The sequence below is a fragment of the Cariama cristata genome, unplaced genomic scaffold, assembly GCF_000690535.1.
Source record: "Cariama cristata isolate BGI_N322 unplaced genomic scaffold, ASM69053v1 scaffold6150, whole genome shotgun sequence".
Classification (NCBI taxonomy): domain Eukaryota; kingdom Metazoa; phylum Chordata; class Aves; order Cariamiformes; family Cariamidae; genus Cariama; species Cariama cristata.
The window spans coordinates 11,996-28,246 of record NW_009596261.1 but is presented as its reverse complement, the minus strand read 5'-3'; the positions used below and the strand labels follow the sequence as shown (position 1 = coordinate 28,246).

Here is a 16,251-nt window from a genome sequence, read left to right as displayed (position 1 = left end):
GGCCGGGGGGGGGAGCGAGAGCCCTAAGAGATACCCCAGCAAGGCCCAGGGGGCCGGAGGGGGTCGCTTACCTGCCCATCCTGCTGCAGGTGGTGGTGGAGGATCTGCGAGTGGGGCTGCTGATGCGGGGTCAGGATGTGCATGAAAGGGGTAGGGGGGTACGCCGCCGCTGTTGCAGGGTTGATGGGGCCGCCGCTGCCCAGCGCCGAAGGCAGGTTGAAGGAGGCTGCCGGGGTTCCAGTGTGAAATCCCTGCTTCTCGAAGGATTGCTGAGGAGGAGATGCGAATGACGGAGTAAGGGCTGGGAGCTGGGCAGCGCTCTCCTGCCTGGCAGCGTGCCCCTTCCCAGCTCTACAAGTCGTGGGCCTGGGAGTCAGTGTGTGTGGCAGAGGACGGACAGAGTCTCTGCCTATGGCCCTTTCTGGGCTTGGAATTGCTCTAAGCTGGGAAAGGTTGAGAATTTCCCTTCTCCCTGGCTGGTTGCTCCAAGGGGAAGAGACCTCACTGCCCAGGTAGGCTGTCTCAGAGCTGGGCTTCTGCTCCCCAGCAAAGGGGCACCGTCCTGGAGCACGCACCAGACACTAACCTGAGTTTTGGAGTAGACAGAGCCCGAGATGTCCGGCACTCCTGTATTACTGGATGTCACAGATACACCTGGGGAGAAGGAAAGGCAAGTGAGTGTTAGGCAGCAGCCACCGGTTCAACAGGAGCTACTGCTGCTAACGCCAGCATCAACTGGTGGAGAGCTCTAGTGGCCCAGCAGCCAGGTAAGTTCTGGAGACAGACCTCATCCTAGGGAGCAGGGTCTTGGCAAGGCCGAGCTGCAAAGTGCCCATATGAGTGTAAGTTCTTTTGCTCTGGACACGAGCAGTTTCTGAATGCCTCCAGGAAGAAATTTAGGGTCCTGCTGCCACCCAGAGAAATGCACATTCTTGAAGAGCCCAGAAAACAGCAACTCTGAGAAGAGCTAGGGGGGATGCAGCACAGGCAAGGAAACAAACTCCCAGCATGACACGGTGGCAAGAACAGCCCGAGAGCTCCTTGGATGTAAAATAGGCAATTGCATGTAGAGGTGATTCAACTGTGGGCTGGAATGGTTGGTGCAACGACTGGCAACACTGGCACACAACCCACATTTGAGGCTGGCTGTTTCTAAAAGGTGGTGGTATAGAGGAAAGCCTCAGCAATCATGTAAGGCCTAGAAAAAGTGTTGAAATGAAAGAGGTTTGAAAGACTCAGTACCAAGTGACCTGGTACAAAGCTGAAGTATCTTTGTGAAGAGAAAATGTGGGGCTCTAATGTAGTGAAAAAAGGCAAACAGGAATTTAAAGGCTGGAAGAGGGACCCAAATGCAGGCTCTTTGTAAGTCAGCCAGACATTAACCAGTGAAACCCAGTACCGAGACAAGTGGCAGATTCACAACCTTCTTGCATCTTTGCATCAAGGACACTTCTCTAGAAAGCATGCATCTGCCAAACACAGGAGTCAAACAAGCTCCCAGGCTCAAATCTGGAATAATGATTGTTCTATTGACCATATACAGGCAGTAAAAAAAAAAAAAACCCAAAAAACCAAACCACACAACACCAGAACACCACAAAAAACCAAAACCAAACACAAACAATTCAGCAGCTTAAGCTCTCTGACACAAGTCCAAGGCCCCAGCCATCTGACTGCTGGGCACAGAGGAGGGTGTGAAGTGTACTCAAACCCACTCCAGACCTGGATGCAAAACAAGCCTGGGCCTTTCCAAGGAGAATCAAGTGATCTGCAAGTTGCACCAAGGCCATTTTCCTCCCTTACTGCTGGAGGCAGTTAAGACAGCAGTCTCCTTACATGGCCAGCAAGATAGTGAAGAAGCCCTGCCACTGTCAGTAACTGCTGCTGAGAAAGATGCTTTGTCTGGTCTCTTACCAGTGCTGTATCCATGAGAGCCATAGCCACTGGGCTGCTGAAAAGGGGTTGCTGATGCGTTGACGCTGACATTCACACCATGCTGCTTGGAAGAGGTAGGAGCAACCTGCAGAAAGGATAGAAGCAGAGTGAGGAGAGGCTTTGCTGCGTTGCGCTCCTGCCCAAATCCCATGCCCTGCCTCTGGGAAACTCACAGGGAACACGGCGGGCCCGTATTGGAAGGTGCTGGGGAGCCCTGGTACCCCTGTGTAGTACGGCAGACTGGTGTAACTGTAGCCAGGAGGCAGCGCCGGGTTCAGGAACGTCTGCTGCGTGGTGTGGTGAGTCTGGGTCTGGCTCTGCTGAGGCTGAGCCAAAGTCGTTGCAGGAGCGGGGGAAGAGGCATCACCTCGGCCAAATTTTGTTAAATCACCTGCAACACAGGGGATGAAAGGAGACTGAAGAACACAGGTGTCAAATCCTGGCCCATTCCAGCTCTGCCCAAAGGTGACCCAGCCTTTTGATCAACAGTGACTTGAATCAATCCCCCTCCAACAGCTACTAAGGACTGCAGCCCTCGAAAGCCCTCAGACCATTGTATGCTGATAAGGCTAAGCTGTTAATTGCCCTCCTCATCCCCAAGAGGAGGGCTTCAGAGAGGAAGGGAAACCCACAGCAGCTAAGCTACAGTGCTGCACCGCCTGATGTCAGCCTACGATCCAGCACTGGATAAACCTGCCACTGGCCACCTGTGCAGCAAGAGAGCCCAGATGCTAGAGCTCTCCCGAAGCCCTCTCTGTGCATCCGCAGCAGCTCCTTCCATAGCCAGACTTGAGGCCAGGGCAGCAGCCTGGGGGCCCTGTCCTACCAGCAAACAGCTCTTCATTGAAGAGGAGAATCAAATATCTTCCAGTTGAGGATGCGTGAATGGCCCCTTTTTACAGCAGGGCTCACACCTCCCTCTCTCTTGCTGGTGGCACCGAATCAAACGCTGCTGCAGAGGCCCAGCAGCCTGCAGAGAGTACTCAGAAATATCGCTTCCTCTCTTCCCAGTCTGGGCATGAGGGCTTGGCTGCAGGGCTCGGAGAAGCTCCCTTTGCTGCTCTTTATGAGCACCTGCTTGGCTCTTCCATACAAACACTCTCCCTATTCAGAGCTCACACAGTAATCCAGTGAATTTCTCAGTGCTGCCCCAGCTCACAAGTCAGTCCAGGACAGTCACAAACATTAATTATCACTGATGCTAACTTGGCAAATTACGCATGCAGCAGTGCTGCACTCTGAGCTTGGTATTTCAGCCTCAGCATGCCAGGCAAAAGCACTTCCACACAAACAAGCTCCTGCTGATTTGTGGTGCTGGAAAAGGACTGATCCACAAAGTGTAATATTTCCTGAAGCATGTGAAAGCTCAGCACAACTGCTGCCCACTGCAGATCAGCAGTGTGAATAAATGCACCTATCAAGGTCAGTGAGAGACCAGCCACCCACTGGGCATTTGGTTTGAATTTGACAGGTCCTAAATGCCTTGTTTTCTTTCTCCGTGAGACTGTCACAGAGACAGAAAAACCTTAAGTTGCTCCAGATTTTGTTTCTTTGTATTTTTCCTCTAAGTGCTTGAAAAGCACTGCTTAACCCCCGCCTTACCACAATCTGAAAAGCAGTTCCCCAGTTTTACACCTCACAGATTCTTTCAGCCCTTCCTCGCTCCCTTTCCAACTGCCGCATCAACTCCTACTTGTCCACATCTTCCTGGTAACATGCCCTGACATGACTGGACGATCAAAGGAAAGTCAAGAATTTAGCTGCTGAGAAACATGCTCCAGACCAAAGGCGTGCAGGAGGCTGGTGCAGACATAGCTCCAGTGGATAAGGGCACAGGAAACCAGTACGCAGCAGCACAAACACCTGATGGGGTATGCAATCAGAGCAGTCTTTTTCCCTACCAGAGTACGGATTGCTGCTCAGGCTGCCATCTCTTCCAGTCAGCGGGGTGGTTGGAACGGGATGCTGTAGTAATCCTGAAGGATAAAAACAAAAGGAGAAGTTTTTATGAGCTCTGTCCAAAGATGCAAAGCAGTATTTCTGGGAAAAGAGGAATTTCTGGATTGCAGCCGCTAGATATGTTGGAGTATTGCAGTTCAATCAGCCACATCAAGGCTGATTATAGCCTACAGCAACCCCAGGTTTTTGTAGCATGCACCATCCCCCTCGTCTGGCTATTAGAAGAACCAGGTAAGGTCTACTGGTATGCAGTCCTTGAACTGCCTGGACTTTTCCCTCCACTACACAACACAACAGACATATGTATCGCTAAATAAAAGTCATTTTCATAAAAGTATTTAGTCACTGCCTCTTTCAAGGATCAGAGGCAAGTATCTACAACAGCTCATCCCACCACCGTGAGGAAAAACAGCTCTGCCCACTGTAGCTCTCACATTCCCTAGCCTCACCATCGATACCGCTGGCTGAGTAACTAGTGCTCTTAACTCAGAGCAACCGATTAACTCCTCACTATTGCCATGGAGAGGTACATCCATTGAGCACCCTGTTTTGCCAGCTCTTCAGGACTACCTCATCGCCCGACCTGCCTGTACACCCAACGCACGCAGCATCAGCAAGCTGTTAGACCAGTGGAAGTTGTGTGTCCATGTCAGTCTTCAGTACTCACCAATGGGAATCTCGTCTGGAGCATTTGCAAGTCATCATATCCATACACCTGTGGCTAGAAAAAGAGCAGGAGATGATGTTAGGGACACAGACTAAAGACATTTACCTAATTTTAGGTTAAACATTTAGATAAATGTGAGATAAAGGCAGAAGCAGCCGATCAGAGGCTACACAATTACCTAGGCACAGGCAGCCAGCATTCACCACCACAAGACTGATACAAGAATGTTTTTACGAGCTGCTCAAACGGAGAGTGAGCATCAACACCTAGCACTGCTGCTCCAGACCACAAAGGCACTTGACAATTTTCCTTGAGAAACTATTCCAACACGGAAATCTGTCCTCACCTTCAGAACAGGGCTGTGACACACCCCTAGACTTTGTGGCACTTGCCACCCTTGTTCTGACACCCTTTGTCATACCATGTTGCTAATATAGCTCCACATTTTGATGAGCCATTCTCTGACCAAGGGCTGTTGCTCCCCAAAGGTTGGGGAGGCTGTAGAGAACAGGCAGACAGAATCTGCTCCGGGGTGATCGGAATTACAGACATCTACCCCCACAGGCACATGGATTTCCTCTGCTACTGTTTTATGGAAAACAGCAGGTCCAAACTCTTCCCATCCAAGGCAGTCCTGCTGGGCAGGCACTACAGTTTTTTATTTCTGTACTGTACTACGGAGTTAGGAGGGACCTGGTGACATGACATGGCCGCAAAGTTGGTCGTCCCACTCACCGGATAGGCATGTAGCAACCCTGGAGCCATGATGTATGGATTAGGCAACAATGGTGGGACTCCAGGAGGGAGATTGGGAGGGGCTTTTCCTGAAAAAGGAAGAGAAAGGGAAAGTTCCACACTGAAGTAAACAGCAGAAGCTGTCTCTCTTAGCCCCCACACCCTCCTCCTGCTTAGCAGTACCCAGGAAAGTACCTGATGTTGTTGCAACAGAGCTGCGAGTCGAGGCCGTCACTGTGGAGTTACTACTGAGGCTGAGGCCCAGGCTGCTGACACTGCTGAGACTGGATGAAACGCTTACGACTGGCGGGGCAGCTGACACTGTGCTGGAGGAGGTGGAGAAAGTGCTAGCAGAAGAATGGAGGCTTGCTTCACTCTCCACACTTGTGTGCTACGGAAGGAAGGGAAGACAGTTAGGGGACCAGGCAGATATAACTGAGTGCAGAAATACTGCAGAACACTGTCTACGCAAAATATTGTGCAGCTGTGTCTGCACTCTGATGTTCCCGAGAGCCTGCAATGAACTCGGCTGCTGCACGCTACAAAGAAACCTGGTTTGCATCTGGCTTAAGCCCAAAGTCGTGATAGCAGCCAACCTCTAAAGCTTCCAAGCCTCTCACTTGGCTGTGTCCTAACATGTCTGTCTGCTGGGAGAAGCAAGGCTGAACACCGCAGTTGTGGCAGAGATTTATTCTGCTGCAGAAGCCAATACCCAGGGAGTCTGTACTGCAGGACCTTCACCAGTATATACGTTTTAACAGCGACACTCCATCAGCTACCAGTTTGCTCTGACATCTGGCTGCAATCCACAGCACTTTCAAGAGCTGCTAAAGGCTCAAAAGAAGCTGCTGCTATGTCCAAAACAGGCAGGGTGTCAAAAGCCTCGAGCCAGAGGTGCGCAGACAGTGTTCTGAGATAACCTTCTGTCCTCTCTCCTCACAACATCCAAACTCCAGCAGGACAACCAGCAGCCTGGCAGCTCCTGTCACAACTGCAGATCCCACCGGCCACACACCCAAGGTCAGACACCCCAGCAGACCTCTCCAAGCCAAGCAGAAATGGGGGTACACAGCACTAGAGCACACCTAGACTCACCAGAAGAGTTGAAGTTGACGTTCGCCCAGAGGATGTGGATGAGGACAGACTGTTCTGCTGGGTGGGTAACGTACTGCAGGAGGAGGAATAAAAAGTTGTCAAGCCAAGGTGCAAGGGTCACCATTAGTAGCACCAGGCCAGATCCCATTCCCCATCTTCTCGGATGGGATGAGTCAATCTCAGTCTTCCCAACTGCACGAGACAGACTTCTCTAGAAATCCACCCACCACGCTTGCTCACCTGCTGAGTTGGGCGGTGGTTGTACTGGGAAGTTCCTCACTGTGGCTCAGGCTGCTCAGAGCTGTTGAGTGTTGGCTGGCTGTCGTCAGCAAGGACGACGCAGATACCCCATCGTTGAGAGGTGTGATACTGGGAGCAGAGGGGGAATCTGATTTCACTGCGGGGCCTGTAGCACCTGCGAACAAAATCTTTGTGTTAGGGGCAGCTGCTAGCAGCTCCTGGAGGGTAATTCAGTGGTGAGGATCAGCAAAGGTGCAGCTAGAGGAGCAGGGAGATCTGGGGCTTCCCTCACTGCTGCCCACCAGTTACACACTTGTGACAGCGTGTGTTCTACGTCTCACTTTACCCCAACATCGCCATCAGCTCTGCAAAGAGCTTCAAGACCTACAGATGATGTGCCTTTCACACACAAATCAGAGTAAATTGTTGTCATCAGGGAGTGACTCATCAAGGGTCTCATGGATCCATCAGCAAAAAGCTGAACATTTCAAAGCAAACAAATAATCTGAGTGGCAGCAATTAGTCCAGCAGGGAAAGAATTTGCTATTAGCACAGATAAAGCTTTTCATCCAAAGCAAAGCATACAAACAGTACAAGAGACTCAGGACACCTACTGTACTGACAGACTCTTACCTTCAACGGCCTGTGTGGTTTGTAATGGCGTGGGTTGTACAGAACTGAAACCATTCTGAGGAAGAAGAGAAAAAAAGAGTACTGAGCATTGCAGCTGCTCATTTCCAGAGGCAGATCTAGTGTCATCTCCCTCCATACTCCCTCTTCAGTTGTGAAAAAGGTGTGCTACCAACATATGTCACCAGACTGCACTGGGGTCAGTCCCAAGCTCAGCTAGCCCAGCGCCAGCATGACCCCCAAACACATATTTGAGAAAGCAGCACAAGAAGTTTCTCTGCTGCTGGTGGTTAGACTGGCTCAACACCCTCAGCCCAAATTCATTAGCCAAAATCGACGTTACTGAACTTGTGTGCAGCATGCAAGAATCAAATCCTTAAGACAAAACTAAATCCTTAGCCCGAATGCCACTCTGCAGCAGGGTAGTTATGCATGACATGACACATGGCCTGCAATCAACTTAACCGCTGTTAACCCCACTGTCCCAGCCCCAGGTAAGTAACACAACTAAGGGCTCTGGTAGCAGCCAGAAGAAAGCTCTCATGAGAGTCCACAAGCCACGTGGTGAGGCTGGAGGATAACAGAAACACTTGATAAACCACTTAACTTCCCCTGAAACAGTGCTTCACACACTATGCTTACTCAGCACAAAGGGCGAGCAAAGCTGTATTCCTACCTTAGCCTGGGTTAGATCTTTCTGGGGCGAGGAGGAGATTGAATTTGGGTATCGCCTCGTCTGGGTGGATCTCTGTTCGTACAGTGGTCCCTGAGCGCTGTTCTGGGAGGTAAAAGTTGCTGTCTGTATTGTGCCGCTCTGGTAACCAGACTCCTGGCTTTGATTGGACGAAATTGTGGATGAAGATTCACTACAAAGGGAAAAAACACACAAAAACACACACACAAAAAACCCTTTACATTTTCCTCCAAAACAGCCCTGCTGTAAGCTGCTGACTCAGACTGTGGGTTCTTCATTTCACATCTTCAAAATAAAGAGCCCCAAGCATCAGCCTAAAGGCACCACACGAAGCAGCCAAGCAAACGAAAGAGAGAAAACATACCCAGACAAGGGCTAGCCTGACCACAGCAGGATGCTGGCACCTAGCTGCAGCCTTGCCTCACACACTGCTGTGCTCTAGGTGGTATTTCATAAGCTGCCACTACTCAGGTCCCAGCACTTAAGGGCCTGGCCAGACACTAAGGGTAAGCCCAACAGAAGACAGAAACACTTCATTTTGGCAAGGCATCATCACCATAGATACACCTACTCCACTGTGTCCCGGTTTGCCAGGGAAAAAGCAGGACAAAGCACATAGAATCTGTTCACCAGGGACAAGGAGCAGCTGCGCTGTGGATTCCTTTCCTGTGTTTCCAGCAACACAGTTCAACCGCAGCAGGAAATGTCTGCTTTCTGTTTAAGTACCACAGGTCAATCAGTCATAGAGTTGCCTGAATGAGTCTGCTGGAGACTTATGCTTTGCTGTTGCATACGTTGTCCCCCCTTTGTGACCACGGCACAGTCAGAAAGGGTCTACTAGTATGCAGCATAACTAAACTCCACAGGACCAGCTACCTTCCAAAGCTACCCGCTTGGATTAATCGTTCCCTTCCTCGCGCCTTCTCCTCACCTAGCCGTGCTGGTGTACAGGCTGCTCTGAGACTGGCTAACGGCGGCACTTGTTGTGGGCGTCGATTCGTACTCCGCGAGAACAGGCTCTGAACCAAACTGTAGTGCCCCAAATTGCAGGTTTAGCCCTGAGATATCCGCTGAGCCAGGCATTTCCACTGCAAGCGCTGGAATCTGCAAGGGAGGAACAACAGAAAGTGTCAATCACACCCTGGGATCAGCACAGAAAATTACTTTAGTATCCACATTTCCCAGCACACGATGGTAGTCACAGGCTTGCACCCTCTTCATTACACTGCTCAACCCAGGCAGGCAAGCTTTTCTCCATCACCCCCCCAAACACTCAATGCTAACACCAGGAAAGCCAAGCCCAGCCCTTCCCTCACCAGCCCAAATTGATTTTTCTGCAGCTCTAACATAACACAACACCTCCTTCCCCACCATCGATCTGCACCTTTGATGTTAAGGATGCTTTTTTCTTTTGCTGCTTCAGCTTCTGCTGTGCTGGCTGGGGACTGGAGGACTGGTTGTCCGAGGACCCTGGGGACATCTGGGGAACAGGATTGGTTTTGCTGGGCAGCGGTGAGGAAGGGGGTGCCGGCACGGTTGTAGAGGCAGTCACCACAGGCTGTTTCTCCTGCATGAACACTTCTATCATGGTTGAAGTTGACGTGAAGGCCTGACGCTTGGTGAAAGGACTATGCACGGAAGAGTCTGTTGGGTTCTTGAGATCTACCGAGGGAGACAGAGTTAAGTTAGCAGGATTTGTTTTCTTAAAATCAAATCAAGTTCTGACACTTCTCAGCATCAAGAAAAATAAAGTCATTTCACACCATGACTCCTCCTGGAGCCTGTTAAAAATCGGAGAGCCGGAAATCCCAGCATCTCCACTCCTAGCCTTGCGCTCCCACCACCATCGACACTGAGCCTTTTAAGCCCTTCTCCCCTCAACTGCTTCCACCATCTCTACAGGACAAAGCGAGCTTGCACAGCAGAAGTCCTCCGTCCTCCTAGAGAAGCTGGACTTGAGAGTCCCTTGTGTGGAGGCAATGTATGTCAGAGTCCTGCACAGACCTGACGCTGCTTCCTTCCCCCTCTCTGCCAACACTGCTGCATTTCATTGTCTGTTCTTTCCCCTGCAAGTACTGGGTACCCACCCTCCAAGCAACACCACTGCTCCGGGCTGCCCACCCTCAGGACTCTGCACAACTGCACCACCACCCTTTTTCACCTAAGCCTTACTGCAGCTTATTAAAAAAATAGCTCCTATTCTATGACTCTCCTCTGTGGCTCCCTGTCTGAAAAGATCAGGAGCTGCCAACACTGACTGTTACTAGGACAGGGCTCAATCTTTCTTCAGCTTAGATTTGAACCAGAGCCATTTCCTTATAGCAAGAAATAAAATGCACAAGCTGAAAGAAATGGCACTAGTACTCAACCACAGCAGGGCTTAGCATCTCATCTGAAAAGCAGGAGCCTCTGTTAATCACTGTTTATTCCCTCCTGCCAGCCCAGAGGTAGAGTTACTTCTTGGCATTTAACAGTCACCAGAACTGCATTCCTTTAAAAGATAACATCAGGGCAGCAGTGAGATGAGATTGGCACTTTCGTTGTTGGTATTTGCAAACTACTCTCCAGATGTGCCCACTTTCAGACCCCTTCTCTGTTACACGGCTTTACAGTATGCAGAACTACTTCCTCCTGGTGTGAGGGTCTCGGGAACATCAGCTCCCTGGCCCCAAAGCTGCCTGGAATGACCAAGTGGCAGACGGATTCAACTGCTCTAAGCATAAAAGGAACAGGGAACACTCACACGCACTATTACATTTTATTGTCACAGACTTGCACTCATGATTCTTTTAATTTCTCCATCACAGTTGGCTCGGTTGTGAACTTCTGATCTGGCCCTCCACCAAATCCCTCAATAGCGCTGCTTGCAGCGCATTTCTGCAGTTCTGGGACAACATGCTCCCTTTTGGGAAGCCATGCTGCTTTTCCTTACCATACTGCACAAGAGACGAGGTCTGCGTAGTGGATCCCATGTCCCAAGAAGAAGCAGTGGTGCTCCCACCAGGCTGGGTGTGCTGAGCAGCCAGCTGAGCCAGAGCCTGGGCCGTCTTGAACTGCTCCAGGAACTGAGAACCCGTGGTACTGCTGCCTTTGGCCTCCCCGACATCTCCAAACCCTTTCCCCAGCATGCTTACCTGCAATTTCAGCAATGAAATAACAAAGTCAACACCTCCCTTAGCTTGGAACTTGGCTCAGAGGACAGATACATCTCTTAACATAAGCCTGAATGCACTGTACCCTGGTGCTTCTCACTGGGTGCCTCAGCTTAACACTCTTGAGCTCCAGATACACACAGACACTGTTGGCAAAGAGAGCTCATACCTCTCTTGCAGCCTTTATTGCACGTGAGTGCAGGTACACTTATCTGTTGCCCAACCCATAGCATTTTACAGTGTCATGAAGGCTTACAAAGGAAGTTAACAGATAGGATCTTTAAAAATGTACTAAATTATTCACGTGCCTTCATGCCTTCAGTTGTGCTAAAAAAGACAACCACCAGGAGAACCCGGCTTTATAGTTAAGGTGGTTTTGAAAATCCTTCCTGAACTCTCTCACCATTAAGTGCACAATTTTTATTTCTTTTGCTGAAGTTACACAAAGAAGCACTTGCCCAGGTCTGCGCACATCCCTGATTCAGATTCAATGCCTCCTTCCTTCACTTGTCAGTAGACACCAGCATTTCAACCCACACCAAACTCCCAACCAGTTCCACTTCTCGAACTGTTGAATTTGCAAGCCTTGGACTGCAAGAGTTTTTCCTTTCCTCTGAGCAGGAAAGAAGCATGTGCTGCAACTCTGACAAGGGCAATGGTGAAGGAATTATCCCAATTATTTCTAATTAAGCAATGGACTGCATGCCTCTGTATTTAGAACAGACTGGCAAATCACCCAGGTGGACGACTCTGCCACCCAGAAAGCAGCGAGCAGGTGTCAGAACTCTATTTCCCATATTGCCCAAACGCAGACAGAGAGCATCAGGGAAACCAATACTTGCCAAAACCCACACACTTGCGGAGACCAGTATTTCCTTACCATACTGTGGTGAGAGAAGGAGTTACCAGAAGCAGGCTGGGATATAGCACTCTGCTTGGAATTGCTGAACACCAGTGGCTGGGCCAAAGAAGGAGCTTGAGATGACTCCAGGTTTGTTGACTCATTCTCCATAGAAGAGGGCGTCTTTCCTAGCAGGACTGCAAGATCGATTCTGGGTAAAGAAAGAAGATAACCCACTGAGGTTAACACGTGTTCTGTCACACCCCTCACTGATTACAGTGGTATTCTACCTTCAGCCTCACAATTTATAGCTTAATTTACAAATTGAATGAACCTGCAGAACACTAACTCACAACTGCCAGCAGCAACCTCAAAAGGACAGAGGCCAAGCAGGATCCTACATGGCCTTCTATTTTAAAGCATGTTTTCCATTAATTTAACACAGCAAAATCCTCTCAAATCTGAAGAACCAGCAGCAGAGCCTAGGAAAACTCTAATCCAGGATTAGAACCAGGGAATTCCTAACTCAAGTTTTCCATTTAAATCCACCCCATTTTATTCAGAACTGCTGCATTTTAGCTAGCTGGCAAGGTTTAGCCTGCGATGGCAAATTGCTCTGGGACTTGTGTGCCATTTCCCCCATGTAAACAGCATCGCCATGGGCTATCACCTCTGTCCAGCTGTGATTGTCACATTCTCAGCAGGCAGAGGCACTGAAGACACATTAGAGGCAGTGAAGATCTTTGTCTCAGACAGCTGAAAGATTAAAAAAAAGAAAAAGAATCCAAAAGTGAGAACAGTGTCTCGGGACTGCAAGTAAAACACACAAACTTTACGACAAACAGTCACAGAAAGATTCAAGTAGTTACAAGTGTTTAGACTTAAACTTCTCTAACATTTGGCTCCCATCAGAATCAGCTTCTATTTCACTTGTTTCTTCTCAGTCAAGTGCACAAATCACCTGCCAGTGGGAAAAAAAAAAAAACAAATCCTTCTACAAGTTTCCCGTAGTCCACAGATCCACTAGGGCTGCTGGGGTCTTAGACAGGTGCTCTGAACTGATGGTACACCGCACTGATCTGCAAAACCCACTGCACAGCTGGTGCAAGCATTGCTAGAGAAGTCAAAGAAAAAAAGCTTCAGACCCACAGTTAAGCTTCCGATGATCCTGGCCTCACCTGGATGATCTGACCAGAGACCAAAAGATCTACTTCAACTATGGAAGGGAAAATAACATTACTCAAAAACGAATGAATGAAGGGGAGGTTTAATGATCACCTGTGATTTAGCCTGGAACATATTTGAATATGAACAGCTTTTATTCCAGACTGAGGAGCTGCAAGCAACTAAAACGCAAGAATTTAAAAACAAAATCAGGAACCCCTGGGAGCATATCACTCACACTGAAGGCAAGAAGGGCTATCAAAGCCTCTCTTCAAGCAGAGACCTGACTGAACAGACACAGAAGCTGCTTACATCTCCAAACACAGCATCCTTCACATGGTGCCTGGAAAGCAAAAGCTTTCCCTTTGTGCCCGTTCTGTAGGCTTAGCAACAATGAACATGCAAAACTAATACTACTACTAGAAAAGTCTAACCCTGCTCCCATCTGCAAGAACAGAAGTTCTCCCTTGATTCTGAGAGGGACTGAAGCTCATTTCAGAAGAAACTGATACAGAGGCATTAAAAGCAGGTGATAACAGCATCCATTCTCCCCTGAAGGAGACGCCAGGTAGAGAACAAAAAGCAGCGAGACACGCCAAAGAGTAAGTCAGAAGCTGAAGTCAAGAGCTGCTGCTCAATCCAAACCATAAGGACCAGCAGAGTCATGTGACACAGGCTTGAAACTGCTGCTGTCTCCTCCACGGCATGTGGTGTGGATCAAAGGCAAACCTTTCCAAACTGCCACTCCACTGGAGGAGCCGAGCAAGAATCTCGTATGGAGTCAGGCCAGTTTATGGAAGAATTCAGTCGTGCAATTGCAGGAAATAAGACTCAATGCTCTGGGAGATCCCTTCCTGTCTTGGGCTCCTATGATGAACTCTACTACACATGTACTTTAGAAGCAGTGATGTTTACTTATTCATCATAGCTCCTGGAATTGGGAGTCTGGCTTGAGCTAAGCCCATAGTTTGGGGAGGATGGGCTTCATGCTCCTCTCGTAGCTGTGTGTGGACAAACAGGACAGCAGCCACACGGCAGACGCATGGAGGAGAGGGGTTTGAGGAGTACCTACATCTTCATTCCAGTCCTCCGTGCCCCATTCTTCTGTTGCTGCCCTCCACGCACCTACAAGGATAACAACAGGTAGAGAAGTTACGCGTGCATCAAAGCTCTACCTCCAAAAGTCAGGGAAGCACTGGGGAGCTTTGCAAGCAGCTGAGAGGATTTCTATTTGCCAATAAGACAAGTTAAAGCAGTCGACCCCAACCCACGATTCCTGGGCAACGTACTGCAATGGGATTGCCTCTGCCTTGCTCAGGCAGGCTAGGTTGAAAGAGAGGGACCGACCATAGCTAGGGCAATGCACACACCCCGACACCAAAGAAGGAAGCTGAGCTTGGCAAGGAAGCCCTGGCATCGTCCCCAGCCTCCTTTTGCCATTTTCCTGATTTCCCCTCGTATCGCAGTAGCTGCAAGTTTCCGCACCCATGAGCAGTTAGTGTTACCCCAGCAGCTCAGACAGAGCACCTCCTTCACGGGCTTCCTGCCAGCTCTTGTGCAGGACCTCACCACCCAGTTAAACCTGAAGTTTCTATAAACCCCAGGGACAACTGAACCATTCACATGGTTTGTCTTATTTCCTCCCTCCCCAAAAACCATTGAAACCTCACTGCACCAGGACCTCCTGTCCACAGGCAAATGGGAATCAGAAAGGAAAATTCAAGGGACTACGCAATTCCCACATTTTCTGTGACCAATTTCAGAGATACGCTCAAAGTGAGTAGCTTAAAATATCAGGGAGAAAAGCACAATATTTCAGCCGCAATCCACCACAGTGCAATTTGTAAGAGAGCAAAATTTACTGGAAAAAGTTTTGCCTGGCCGCACCTTCAACTTGTTCCGTCCTTCACTTCCATCACAGTTTAACCTAAAGTACTAACTTTGAATATTACTTGATGACTTCCGAATCCATTAGACAACTTAAAATTTGGTGTGGGAGGACAGCGGGAGCCTTCTACATCCCAAAAAACTCAGAGCATAAAAACAGCCTCGTTTTGCGCAGCTTGTTTTCAGCCCATGCAAACCAGATCAACAAAATCCAACACAGCCAACAGGGTTAATCCTGGAGATATTTACAAGGACGGAACAAGTTGGCATCAGCCCTTTTATAAGCTGAAAGCCTTTTACAGCATAAAAACATAGCACATGGGGAATGAGAAACATTGCGGATCCTTCTGCAGGACACAATCAAGCTTGCTGAGATTTTGAGGGGGAAGAACACAGCAGATCTTCCCATATATACTTTAATTATGAGGCCAAAACATCCAAACAACTGCTTATCTAGCAGCAGGGGATTTAGTGCATGAAATAAGTATATTATCAGTGAATTATTCTTTTTCCTTGTTGTTTTGATGAGCGTTTTGTTTTGCCTGATAAGTTGAGCCAATTCAAGAAGTCTTCCTAGATTTTTTTTTTTTTGTAATATTCAAATTAGAAATACAACACAACTTCTGTGAATGCCATGAATCTCAAGGCACACTACTCTACCCGCTCCTCTGCAGCCAGAAGCATCAGGAGGAGTTCAACACATTCAACGCAAAACACACCTGGGGTTTAAAAACCCAGATTCCACCATTCCTTAGATTATTTTTTTTTTTTGGTGCCCTCACAGCAGTAGCAGGAAGGCTCCTTTCCAGATTTTCACGGATCGGAAAGATCCTACCAGCTCAACCCTTACCCAGTAGGTGAAGTGGGAGCTGTAGATACCTGGGTCAGCTGCAGTTGGCAGGAGAGAGCAGGAAGCCAGGAGAGTTGCCCCAGGAAGAGTTTGTGCATGTAGAAACATGGCACAGGGCTTTCTTAGTCTTGGTCGCTTGGGAGAAATGAGAAGGAAAGCAAAGCAGCACAAAAAGCAGAAGGAAATCCTGAAGATGAAGAGCATGATGGGGCTTTCCTGGCAAGCCTACTTCTTGAGTACCAGACACCTATTCAGCATGGCATGTGCTCCTTGCATACCAAGGGACAGATGGAAAACCGAAGACCCATGATGTACAACCAGGCATTTGCCAGAAATGGTCCAGAAAGCTTTCCAACGAGCACAGTGTGCTTAGTTTTTTAAAGAAACTGAGCTTATCGCTCT

General features: G+C 49.0%; 1 protein-coding gene across 1 annotated transcript in view; it reads right to left on the bottom strand.

The window, feature by feature from the left end:
- Positions 1-71: 71 nt before the first annotated feature.
- The window catches only part of UBAP2L (ubiquitin associated protein 2-like), a gene marked incomplete at its 3' end in the record, with an annotated part of 24,996 nt that continues 8,816 nt past the window's right edge, over positions 72-16,251 (bottom strand). Inside the window, 19 exon segments of the mRNA XM_009705125.1 lie at positions 72-269; positions 587-654; positions 1,915-2,020; positions 2,109-2,326; positions 3,837-3,893; positions 3,896-3,911; positions 4,562-4,615; positions 5,297-5,385; positions 5,492-5,687; positions 6,392-6,464; positions 6,632-6,806; positions 7,265-7,319; positions 7,938-8,127; positions 8,887-9,059; positions 9,340-9,617; positions 10,888-11,089; positions 11,988-12,159; positions 12,619-12,704; positions 14,185-14,237. Coding sequence (XP_009703427.1) covers positions 72-269; positions 587-654; positions 1,915-2,020; positions 2,109-2,326; positions 3,837-3,893; positions 3,896-3,911; positions 4,562-4,615; positions 5,297-5,385; positions 5,492-5,687; positions 6,392-6,464; positions 6,632-6,806; positions 7,265-7,319; positions 7,938-8,127; positions 8,887-9,059; positions 9,340-9,617; positions 10,888-11,089; positions 11,988-12,159; positions 12,619-12,704; positions 14,185-14,237 — 2,459 coding nt within the window.